This window comes from Lissotriton helveticus, chromosome 8 (assembly GCF_964261635.1).
Source record: "Lissotriton helveticus chromosome 8, aLisHel1.1, whole genome shotgun sequence".
In the NCBI taxonomy this organism is placed as follows: Eukaryota; Metazoa; Chordata; class Amphibia; order Caudata; family Salamandridae; genus Lissotriton; species Lissotriton helveticus.
Genome location: NC_136069.1, coordinates 449,574,656 through 449,587,906, shown reverse-complemented (window position 1 = coordinate 449,587,906; position 13,251 = coordinate 449,574,656). Strand labels below are relative to the sequence as shown.

The 13,251-nt window shown below is 42.9% G+C and overlaps 1 protein-coding gene across 1 annotated transcript in view; it reads left to right on the top strand.

Moving 5' to 3' along the window:
- LCP1 (lymphocyte cytosolic protein 1) overlaps positions 1 to 13,251 on the top strand; it is a 194,896-nt gene that overhangs the window by 58,315 nt on the left and 123,330 nt on the right. The window contains exon 2 of the mRNA XM_078657320.1: positions 2,760 to 2,840. Within this exon, the coding sequence (XP_078513446.1) occupies positions 2,780 to 2,840 (61 nt within the window). The 5' untranslated portion in view covers positions 2,760 to 2,779. The remainder of the gene's footprint in view (positions 1 to 2,759; positions 2,841 to 13,251) is intronic.

The window sequence follows — 13,251 nt, the reverse complement described above, 5'->3', positions numbered from 1 at the left end:
GGGCCTGCATGAAAAAAAGGAAAAACTCTGCACTAGAACCAAGTACGTAATAGGAGTAAAACCTTGGAAATGGTCAATCTTTTATCGATTCGATTAAAAACAATTTTTTAGTAAGATGAAAATGAACTATTATATCTCGGATTTTAAATTAAATCCTTTCATTTCTTTTTATATGCACTTTTATGATCTTTTTGTATTTGATCGAATAAAGTATTTTGACTATGACTATGACTCTGTTTGCAATAAAGTCAAACAATGTATCCAAAAAGGGCATACTAATTTTGAGGACTCTCCTCTTCTGTAATCAACTCTAGAACCTTATGTTTTTAAATAGGCAACTTGCTGCTTATTTAGAAGAAACTTTGATGCCGTGTGGTCGAGCACTTTCCTGGCCCAACTAGTGAACTGTGGAAATGTACAGGAGCACTTACACAGGAATGTAACCTCTGCTTTCAAAGAAGGAGACGATGTGAAAACCAGAAAGCACTATTTGTGTACATCTTTCATAGCTATCACTAGTAGCTGTGATGTTCTTTGATGCAATGACATCCCGACTGTGAGTGAGACAAGAAGTCAGATGCTGAGCTCCACGCATCACTTCATATCTGTGATGTATTTGCCACTACTTGCTGAAGCCATGTCTGCTCTTCATCCAGGAAGGAGTCCCTTAGACATGATCTGGAATCCAGGCTATGCTGAGGACTACAAATCTCTGGTAAGCAATCCAGGTTGGTTGACTCCCCAGCAGGATTTGCGGTCATCCAAGTCAAAAAGCATCTATTAGATCCAACCCGACCATCCAGAAGCCAGAAGCGGAATGCAAATGGTGATGGGGAGGTGCCATCTCTTGACAATTAAGATGATAAATTTCCATTAGGCCAAACATGGGTTGGCCTTGAGAGTCCCGGGCAGAGGCTGTAGGGGCAAACAGAAAGGCCAGACAAACCGAAGCAGTGGAGAGGTACTTTAAGGTGGTCAAAGAAAGGTAAGCAAGGACCTCAGCATCAACATCAGTATTATCATCACCATCACAAATAGGTGAAGAATCAGAGGCATCATCCTTATATATAAAGTCATCCACTGGTAATAGACCTTGTAGGGGTCCCTAAAGCATCCAAAGTATACCGTGCAGGGCCTTTCCACAAACTTCCCTAGAGGCCCGTGCCCCTTTGACCGTGGAGAAGGGCTCCAGAAGTTACTGGCACTTACAGCTGCCCTTACTAGTCTTGCTGGAGTAAGCAGAAGTAGCAGCACCCTTAGAGGTGCCAGAGGTACAGAATTATGTCATAAAAAGGAAGAATGCCTGTCGGTAAAATGTTTTTCAAACACACTAAGAAGAGCGAAGTATTAATAGGGCTTAATTTGAGCCAGTGGTTTCCGGGGCTCGACACTGGCACTTAATTGTCAACACCAGAACTTATGACAGTCTGTCACAAGGTGGCGATGTCTGTCTAATGTCAAGATGAGCACAACAACGCTTGTTTATCAAATAGCCATTAAAATACCTGCTGCCCCCGCCATTTTGATAACTTTTGGGGCATGGAATGGTTCGAATTTGTGGTCAGTGGTTGTGTTGGTGTGGCATTGGCAGCCCTGGCAGGGGTAATGGGAGGTGCATGCTGCAGTGGCCAACTGACAAGGGTCTAGGCACTTTTTATTTTTTACTAATTAACCACTGGAAGTACAGCAGGTTAACCTGTAACATTTTCTTAGGAATTGGACATAGTGTTAAAAAATTGAAAGAATAGAGGATAGACTAGAGAATGAACCTAGAAAGAGGGAGATCTGCTTGCCTCAAGGCCAGAAAAAGTGTGAAGGACTGGATATCAACATACTGAGCGCAGCGAATGACAGGCCAGAGTTAGTGGAACTGACAATCAGAATATTGTGATAAAAGTTGTTGGTCCAAAGTCCTTAATTTCAATCTATTTGTTAAGTTTATAGCATCAATTTCTCTTTTCTAATTAAGTGGATAATATGTGCCTCGAGCGCTTTTCTCTATTGCTAGGGCAGGCATGGATAGAAAGCAAAAAAGCAAGCATTGAGTGTCCTTGCAGCCAAGCTTTTAAACTTTGACTACCACCATAATGTAGTTTGACAGGAAGATCATTTACATACTGGAACTACACTAGTCTAATGAGATTGGTGTCACAGAGCTCCTTCTTTCTTTAAAAAAGGGTCAGCGTAATTTGGGCAGTAATGCAGATTTATATATTTTATATTAATTGGCCCTGCCAATGTGTGATGTAATAGATCCATTGCTACAAAGGCAAACCAGGTAACCATGGCAATGTGCAAATGCGGCAACAGAGCAGGTCACAATGGCTGAGAGCTAGGTCACATGCTTATTGGCTGCTCCGGTATATGACGCAACAGAGCCATTGCAGCAAAACATTCCTGGTAACCTCGGCAATGTACAAGTGCAGTAACAGAGCGAGTCAGAAAGACAGGGCGGGCAGATTCAAGCCTACGGGAAAAAGAAAGGGCACTTGGTAGCAGAAAACAAATTGGGCTGGAATGAGGTTAGCAAACCCGGAGGGGATGGTGTGTGTGTGCAGGGAACGAAGTGTGAAGGGTACAACTAGAAAAATGCCAAGAAAATAACAAGGACAAAATGAAAGAAAACTGCTCATTAATATTTCTGAAAATTGCCAGGTTGCACCTTTCAAGCAAGTAACTAATTTAAGTATGAGATCTTAAAATAGTTGTCACTTTGGCCACTAAAAAATTCAAATTACATATAATCATTGTTCTTGCAGATCTTGTGAGAGAAGAAAACATGGCCACACATATCTCAGAAGAAGAGATGCAGGAGCTCACAGAGGCTTTCCGCAAAATTGGTAAGTTCTTCAATTACTTTTTCCACAACTTTACAGCCGAATCTACCCTGATGGACAGGTGCAAATGTCTGCAAATGTATCTCAGGTATATAGACAAAAAATCCGGCAGGGGTCCATATAGGTATGCACTACCTATGCCTCTTCCTCTTAAATTGATTTCTAGGGTCCTCATTTTTATCCCTCCACTGACATAGGCCGATGAGTTGAATATCCTGCTGTCTCCACCTGGCAAAGACTCTGACTGCTCCAACCCTCTCTGTGTGTTTGTCTACATTCCTGTTTGTATGACTTCCTGCCACCTAGCAGAGATGCCCACTGCAAATGCAGATGACTTTATTACTAGCATTTCCAGCCCATGAAGCCTGGTTTATAGTTTTAGCCCTGGCGTACTTCTCTTGCTTGATCTCATCTGCTCCTTATACTTTTTTTTTTAGTTCAATAAAGGTTTATTAATGTAATAAGAAGCATAAATACAAATACAATGAAATAAGAACAATTGTGGGGGAAGAAAGGGGGAAAAAAGAAGGGGAAACAGAAAGGAAAAAGCAATGTACATTGTAAGGATGTAGAAATAACAATATACTTTCATGAGCAATAAGGGTAAAAAGAAGAGATACAGCAGTAATACAATAAAAATAAATGCAACTGAGGATAGTTAGATAATTATGTTAATAAAGAAAGTGGGATGAAAAAAAAAAGGTATCAAGGCGGTTTAGAAACTTCTTGTTGAGCAGGACATAAGCGAAAAGAGCGAGTCGTACAAGTATCTAAATACGTAGTAACAGGAAGCCATAAGTCTGTGCATTTAGCTGCCATCTGGGCAGGAAAAACAAAAGCAGTATCAAGCCTATGATTATGACAAACATTATACCACCAAGCTCGAAAAGTAATGGTAGAGGAGGACTTCCAATTAATCGTAATTTGCTGAAATGCTACAGCTAGTAGTAGATCAACAATACGAACATAAAGATCAGTTACCTCCCAACAAGGAGAGAGACTTCCCAAAAAGATGTGGACGGGAGAAAAGGGGATACATGTGTGAAAGATAACATTAATTTGTGCCCAGACCTGTAACCAAAAGGCATGTACATTATTACATAAGAATAACATATGAAATAAAGTGGCGTTTGGTGAGGAACAGGACCCACATACATCTGGGGTGGTAGGGAATCGTTTGTGGAGGGTAGAGGGAGTTTGAAGCAATCTGTTATATATGAAAAACATAGATTGCGTCAATGATGCCGCCCTAGAGGTTTTGCGAACTTTTGTCCAAATCTTGTCCCACAGAGATATAGGCCCTGATGTGGAGAAATCAGTTTCCCAATGCTCCTCCACCTTAGATTTAGGTCTGGGGAGTATATGTGAATGAAGGTGCTTGTAAATAACAGAGGCTTTGGGAAGAGCTTGTAGGGTAGAATGAAGTGGGAGAGTGAGGTTCGGTGAAACAAAAGGAGGAGTGATTTGCACGAGTCTTGTATGAACCTCCATGACCGCTTCTCTAAGGAGAAGATATTTAGGAGCAAAAGAGGAAGGTAAATCAAAGGTGGAAGAAAGGGTGCGGAAAGACAGGAAAGTGGATTGTGAGAAAAGCTGCGAAACCCAAAGCAACCCCTTGGATCTCCAAGATTTCCAATAAAAGGGTTTACCTCGGATCAAGAGGTATTTATTGTGCCAAATAGTGGATGAAAGGAAATCGACAATGGTCGCAGGCGGAGGGGGATTAGAGGACAAAAGAAGTTTGACAGTGAATTTATGAATGAGAGTAGGAATCAAAGAGGGTTTGCGTGAAAAGGAGATATATTCAGCAAAGGAAAAAGGGGAGAGGAAGAGGCGTTCAATTTTGGCCCATAAAGGGCAAGGGGAATCAGGGTCTTGTAACCAAAAGGACGCTTGTCGTAACAGAAAAGCTTTATGATAGGTCGGGAAGTCCGGAAAATTAACTCCTCCCTCAGAGGTAGGGCTAATGAGTCGAGCAAGGGACATTCTGGGCTTTTTATTATGCCATAAAAAGGAGGACAAGACCGAGTTAATTTTCTTGAAAAATTTGGCTGGGATAGAAATGGGGATATTGGAGAGTGTATATAAAACAATGGGTGAAAGCATCATCTTAATGGTGTCTAAACGACCCCACCAAGAGAGGTAAAGAGGATGCCATCTGGCAGTGAGGTCAGATATTTTCTGAGTGCATTTAGTAAGGCAGAGGGAAACAGTGTCAGGGATGGAAGGAGTAATATATAAACCTAAATACTTAATGTGGGAAGAGCTCCAGGTAAAACTGGAGGCGCTAAAGTCAGGTTTAAAAGTGAATTTCGTCAGGGGAAGGATCTCACATTTATCATTATTGAGCTTATAGCCAGAGATTGAGGAATAATGCTGTACTTCCTCCAAGAAAGCAGGGATGGAGACTGTGGGATTGGAAATAAAGAGCAAAATATCATCTGCATAGGCAGCCAGCTTAATGGAGGAATCTGCTGTCTGGAATCCATTAATGTCGGGTTTCTGGCGTAATCTGGACAGGAGAGGTTCTAAAGCAAGATTGAAAAGAAAGGGCGAAAGAGGGCAACCTTGGCGAACTCCTCTACCAAGGTCAAAGTAAGGAGAAATTTGACTATTAGCATAAACTGCAGCCCTCGGGTGAGTATATAACAGTGAGATTAGGGAAATAAATTTAGGGCCAAACCCAAACCATCCGAGAGTGTGGAAGAGGTAAGGCCATTCAACCCTGTCGAAAGCCTTTTCGGCATCTAGGGCAATAGCCGCGAGGGAGTGCTGAAGGTGGGACGATTTTGACAGTATGTTAAATACAAGCCTTGTGTTGTCAGTGATGTATCGGCCTTTAACAAAGCCTGATTGTTCTTCACCTAATAAATCAGGAAGTAGATGATCCAGCCTCAACGCTAATGTTTTGGCGTAAATTTTATAGTCAATATTAACAAGGGATATGGGTCTGTAATTCTTACAATATTGCACGTCTTTGCCGGGTTTGGGTATGAGACAGATGTGTGCATCCGAAAAGGTCCCCGAGGAGGCACCTAAATCAGCAAAGGAGTGGAGAAGAGAATGTAGCTTTGGAAGCAATAATTTAGAGAAGTGAAGGTAAAACTCAACAGTGAAACCCTCAGGACCAGGGGCTTTATTAAGTTTAAGACGCTGAAGTGCGGTAAGCAGCTCTTTCTGTGAGATATCAGTCTCCAAAGATGAGAGGTCAAGAGGGAAATGAGCAGGAGGTTGAATAGTAGAGAAGAATTGTGACAGAGAATGGGGAGATGGTTGGGTGTCAGATGTGTATAAGGACTCGTAGAAGCGGGAGAATGTAGCCAGAATGTCTGCATCTTTGTGTTGTAAGTGTGCATCGGCATCATATACAGATTCAATAGACATCTTGTTGTGTTTGACTTTCAGGTAATTAGCAAGGATTTTCCCGGCTTTGTTCTTACCACCATAAAACTTAGCACTTGACTTGAGTAAATATAAGGAGGCATCTTCAGTAGACTTTTCATTAAATTTAAGCTTGGCAGCGATCAAAGTTGTCAGACTATCATTAGAATGGGAGGTGAAATAGGCGTGTTCCAATCGCTTAATGTCAAGAAGAAGGGTTTTAGTGAATTGGCGAGCAGTCTTACGTTTCTTTGCGACATAATTAATAATGAAGTCGCGTGCGGCCGCTTTGAAAGCGTCCCAGACTGTGTGTTTTGAAATGGGCGGAATATCGTTAATCAGAAAAAATTCATCAAAAAAGGCGGTAAATGATGCGGAGAATTTGGGATCTAAGAGGAGAGCATTGTTAAAACGCCATCTCCTGGGTCCATCAACTTTAGGAAGCAGATCAAGGCTGACTATGACAGGGGCATGATCTGAAAGCAAAATCGGACCCATTTCCGCTGAATGAAGTGTTTGGGCAAGATCATGGGAAACAAAAATATAGTCGATCCGCGATTGTGAGCGATGGCATGGGGAATAAAAGGTATATTCCTGCAAGGTCGGATTGCAAAGGCGCCAAGAGTCAACAAGCTTATGTTGGGAGATAGCTTGAGTAAAAAGTTTGTGCGATTTAGTAGGGATATAGGTGGCATCAGATTTCCTATCTATAAATGGATCAAAAGGTTGATTACAATCTCCCGCAAGGATAAAATTGTCATCCATAAATTGGGTGATTTGTGGAGAGAATTCTGCCCAAAATAGGGGTTCACCAGTGGTGGGGCCATAGACATTAAGGAGAGAGATTGGAACACCTCTAAGTGACAGTCTGACATGTATCCATCGGCCATTAGTATCAGAATCTTGGGAAATAACAGTGAAAGGGAGAGACCTGCGACATAAAATTGCAACACCGTTACGTTTACCATCACCTTGAGAGTAAAAAACATCACCAACCCATCCTCTCTTAAGCTTAGCAGACTCCGTGTCAGAGAGGTGGGTCTCCTGAAGAAACGCAATGTCAACATTCAATTTAGCTAGGTGAGATAAAATGCGTTGACGCTTAATTGGGGAGTTGATACCCTTAACATTCCAAGAGATTAGATTCAATGACATAGCATATACATTAAGTTAGTAAAATCGTGATAGATGCAAAGATAATGTAGAAAGAATATGCAATAGAGTATAACGTATACAAAAGTAAGAAAAGGATTCATGAAGAAGAAAGAGTAAAAAGAAAATGAAAAAAAGGTAGTAACAGAGAAAGGAAAAAGAGAGAAAAAACTGGTAAGATCATAAGAATGTACAAAAAGATGGAGCAAAGTAAAAACAAGAAGAAAGCTCAAGCATAATAGGAAAAGAGGAAAGAGAAAGCAGAAATGTCCACATCCTGAGAATAAAGAAGGTATGACTTGTACACAAATATGAAAACGAAAAGGAAGGAAAGCTATCAAGTAAGAAGGAAGAGCGGTAATAAAAAGAGAAGAAGAAGATGAATGTCCGAAGAGAAATATATAGAAAAGACAAAAATAACACCAAAGGAGGGGGGGACATACAAGTAAGAGATTCAGGGTAGTGAAATAAGAAGAGGTATGAGAAAAGGAGAGTGGGTGAGCAGAAAACCAAAAAGAGAACAATAGGCAAATGGTAAAAAACACTAGGAAGGAGGGAAAGACAGGAAACTTACATAACATCTGGAACAAGACAAGGCAGAGGGTGGGAGGGTGAAGGCCACGTGAAGAATGGCGACGCAGCCACAGCTCAAACGGGGAGACGAAGGAAGGGAGAGACCCAGCAGATCTCACGAACACAGGGAAGGAACCAGAAGAGCCGGAGAAACAAAAACATCTGTGTAAAAAAGAGAACAAGAGATTTAACATATCAAGAAACAACATTCATACGGTATATATTGTGTAACATGAATAACCATCAAACAGTAACTGCAGAACAGAGAAGCAACACCATTGCAGTGGCAGAAGATTACTTAGAGGTTGAGGCTGAAGCAGTATCCATTGTCTCAGCAGAATACGAATAGAGAAAACTTTTCAGCTTCAAAGGGTCATCATAGGTGGTAGTCTTGTTATTAATGGTAACCTTAAAAAGGCAGGGGTGAAACAATCCATACTGTGCTCCCAAAGAACGCAACTGGGGGCGAAGAGACAAGAACTCCTTACGTCGATCAGCTGTTTATTTAGCATAATCCTGTGAAAAGAATAAGGGGTGACCAGACCATGTGATGCGAGACATAGCTCTTGCTGCAGATATAACTGTAAGTAGGTCAGTATACTCGAGAAAGTACATAATCACACCTTGTGGTTTCCTCATTGAAGCAACAGAAGAGGATGCGCCTCTAATTGAGCCTAAGCGATGCGCTCTTTGTATGTTAAGATTAGTACCTTGTGGCAAATGGAGGAGCTTAGGTAGAAAGGATTTGAAGTAAGTAATAGGGTCAGACCCTTCCTGTCCTTCCTCAAGGCCATAAAGACGTAGGTTATTCCGCCTGCTTCTATTTTCCAAATTTTCGATCTGCTTGTGTAGAATTGAAACTTGTGCACATATTGGATCTACCTTGGAAACAGATGGTTGCATTGATGCAACGTTGTGCTCAAGTGTAGTAATCCGTTCATCCACAGATAGCCATTTGTCGGAAAGTTGCTGCATTGTAGTTTTGGTCTCTTCAATAAAGGGACGCAAGGCTCTTATTTCATCCAAGAGTAAGTCAATAGTGGTAGTAGAGGCTGTTTGAGAAGGAGGTGAAGGAGGAGTTTGTTTCAGTCGTTTGATTGTACCTGTTTTGGTGACAGGCAGTAATGAAGTGGAAGGTAACGAAGTCTTTGTAGAGACAGCGTCAGGCAAGTCCTCCATCGCTAAACACTGATAGCGGGATCCCGTAGGACCCAAGACCTTCTTAACAGTGGTGGAGGGTTTACGCAGGTCTTTATGCACTCTTCCCATATAGAAAAGATACAGGTTAAACGTATGAAGAGTATAAAAACAAATTGACGTAAACTGGCTAAAGCGAGCAAGAGCAGAGCACAACAAATAAGTTAGGGAAACAGTTTAAACATATTTGAGTAATACGTCATCAGGCCTAAAGGTACATAATATCAGCATGCGTCCTATGAACAGGCATATAATAGTAATGGCAAATGAATTTACACAAATAGGTTACTCATGAGAAAGAAATGCAGCACAGATCATGAGGTGAATAATAGTTGCAGACTTCGAAGAGGGAAAAGCAGTCATGGCACTGAGTATTTGATCAAAAGTGCAAGACCACCTGTGAGCAGTAGGTGGCACATGAGTTCCAATAAGCTAAAATGCCAAGAAAGGAATTAGTCAGAAAGTTGTGAAGAAAACACGAGGAAGCTAGTTGACGTTGCTTTGAAAGAAGGGCCAGAATATATAGCGCTGTTATTCAGGAAGCGCCAAAGCACGATGAATCATGAGCCGAGATGACAGTAGCGCTGAGGAGAAAGTCGTCGTATTACTGTGTGAAGAAAGTAACCAGAGCGCTAAACTTAACAATGCTCGAAATTTGAGGCAGTGACAGCACGTATGGTGAGGCGCATTGTCGAAGGCAAGCGAGAGAAAGCACAGTCACGCCATAAATCAAAACCGCTATGAGAGTGGTTCCGTCAGCGGTGATATAAAATGGCGGGCGCAATCTGTTTGAGGAGCGCTGCACTCACGTATGCCAAAAGAGCCTCGTAGACGACGGCAGCAAGGGAAACGAGGGTTCCTAGTATCGCCCCTCACATTCCGACGTCTTCTCTCCAAGTTTAATGCAGCTACTGCGTGCAGGATTCACGCCGGGCCTCCCGTCATCCGTGCCTCCCAGAGAGAGCTACGGAAAAGCCGCCATCATCGTCGGGCGCTAGCCACGCCCCCCCATCTGCTCCTTATACTTGATATACTGGCTCGAGTCAATTTAGCTATAAGGCGACCGTCGAGGCATGACATGGGTTACTGATCAAGATTGCCTGAATGAAGTACGCGCCGAAGGCTTCCCGCATATTTTAATTTAAATAGACCCGAGATAGCCAATAAAAACAGAAGGTGCTGCAAATGAAAAGCACCCTTCCTTTCTACGTAGCATGTGGTAGCAAGCCATCGACATGCTTTGAAGTCACAATCTTGGAAAGACTTGCGGCCAACTATTCATAAAAAAGCAAAATTCACGTTCAACCTCAAACTGTTTGAGAAACCCGATCGAGTCTCTTGACAGACAAAGGTGACACCGTGCCCAGCCCTGATGAAAATCCAATGAAATAATTAACGGGATTGGAAACGCGTTGGCTTTTCCGCTCCATACACAAAGGGCCATCCACTAGTCAATGTCGAGCTATTTTTCTGAGGAGGCCTTACTCAAAGATTTAGCCCCCCAGAAATGTTTCTCTTGTGATAACAGTCCTAATCAACTAAGGCGTGAAGCAGCAGGTTCTAGGATTGTTTGAATTGATCAATCTTTGTTACATTATTTGGAGTTGTTTGAACAATGTTTGTGTTTTGTTCCTTGTTCATCATCATTGTTATTGGGTTAGAAATTTCAGAAGTAAATTGATTTTGTGTCGCACTCAGTCATATGTAAATCGAAAAAGTATTTAAGTATGTAACAAATATATGTGATAACGGTCACAATTGCCTATGAACAGTGTGGTCAAGGCATTAAGCCTGCTTAAATAAATACCAGCATTTCAAAGGGGTAACCAGGTCACTCCGTTTCTTGATTAATAAGTTTCATTCTCCTACCTGGTACCTTACGGACAAGACCCTTCTCTTTCACTGTATATATACTAAGGCACTCAGGCACTAAGGCACTCTGTCATGTTACTTCTCTCTTTCTCGCCAAAAAACACACTTCCACTTTTTTTATACATTGATAAGTTAATTGCTTGCATTTAGCAGTCAATGATTAATTGTGTTATTACACCCCTCCATGCCAGTTCCTCTTTCTATACATGCTCCTTCACCTCCCCAAGATGTTCTAAGTTTTGGTTCGCCTCTACTAAAGAGAGCTCCACCATCACATTTGGGTGCACTTCCCTATGTCTGTTCCTTCCCCTGATGGTCCACTGATACCATCTTTCGACTCACCCATGAATTTACATCTGGAGTTCTCATTTCCCCATCGCCTTATCACATTTCTTATCTTCAAGCTCTTATATGCTTAGAGAGCTGACCTGAAACCTCAGTCCTTAAATGTTGCCCTTTTCCCTCAGCACCACAATTCTCCAGACTTTCATTTGATACCAAACTAGGCAATCAGGATTTGCCCATATACTCTCTATAGTGTTACTGTTCCAGATTTTAAAAAAAACTATATAATCTAGCATGATCCTACCTTCTCTGGTAAATACCTTTTGTAATGTAGGTATTCTAGTTACTTTTGTAGTTAGTTGTAGGGCTCCTAGCGGTTTTTAAATCACCTTTACTTTTGTCTTCATTTAATTCTCATGGCACAAATGTATTTTGAATAAGAATTTGCTTTTGTGCTGTTGTGGGCATGTTCCCCGTTCCACCACTGAGTCTTCAGTTTGTTGTGGAGGGATAGATCGCCTCACCAGGAAGTGTGCTACTCCACTTCCGGTTTTCGCCGAGGTTAGCAGTCTAGCTGCTCGCCTCCACCGGCATATAAACCTCATGCCCCCTCTGATGCGCAGCGGACGAGCGCAGCGGGCGCGACGCAGGCCCCTCTGCGCCCGTCCGCACCTGTACCGGGCCCAGGGCCACACCCCCTGGCCCTAAGGATGCCCATTCCATTGGTACCCCTTTGCGCTATTCTTCATTCACTTTATTCAACATTCAACATCTACGTATCCTCTCTCGCCCCGGTGATCCGAGCCTTTGGGTTCGAGTTAACATCCTACGCAGATGATACCCAGATTGTGGTGTCTGTGCTTCCGGGGAGAGAGCTGGGTGTGGCAGCCAGGTTTCAGGACTGCATGTCAGCAGTCAGTTCATGGATGGCAAAGAGTTGCTTAAAACTGAACTCCTCCAAGACCGAGGTGCTTATCTTCGGGTCGAACACTAACCCTTGAAGCTCTAAGTGGTGGCGACAGATATGGGAGCCCCGCCATCTCCGGCTCCAAAGGTGAAGAATTTAGGAGTTATCATTGATAACCAGCTCTCTTTCAAACCTCAACTCAAGGCGATTACCTCTTCCATACACTGGACTTTGAAAATCATCAGGAAGGTTCTCCCCTTCCAACCGGGGGGAGCAGAAAGACGGTGGTGATGGCACTTGTGCTGTCGCGCACGATTACTGTAATGGCCTTCTTCTGGAGGCCCAACAGGGGGTGCTCAGCAAACTCCAGGTTCTACAAAATGCGGCCGCCCGCCTAATAGGGGGCCTTCCCAAGTTCTCCTCGGTCACCAGAGAACTGGAGAAGCTGCACTGGCTCCCGGTGCGGAAGCAGATTCTGTTTAAAGCCCTATGCATTGTCTTCAAGGCACTACATGGTCAGGGCCCGGTGTTCCTCCAGGAGCTCTTCCAATGGTGTAGACCTGGCAGACAACTAAGGTCGGCCAGTATGGGGCTGATTTAAACAGCCCGTATCAGGAAGGTGCGCTGGGGGGGGCAGAAGTTTTGTCAGGGGAGCTGCGAAGGCGTGGAATGCCCTTCCTCTAGCCCTCAAACAACATAGGAACCTGTTGGCTTTCAGAAAAAATCTGAAAACATGGCTCTTCACCTTCTAGTTCGGAAGGCTAAATCTCAGGGAGGTACCACTTCAGCGCCAGGACACCGGTTGGTATTAGCGCGCTTTACAAGTGTTATAAATAAATAAATAAATAAATAAATAAATTCATCTCAGCTAAAGGAGCTAAACACATGTGCCGCCAATTTACGGTGTCGTCCTCTGCCCCTTCCCACTTGCTTTGCATCTGCTCCAGCACCATGCCCTTGTTGCACTTTCAAACTCCCCTCCCCCTTCCGGCTACCTATTTCACCCATCTCATGTCCAGGCCCTCTTATCGTGCGGCGCTCATTAAT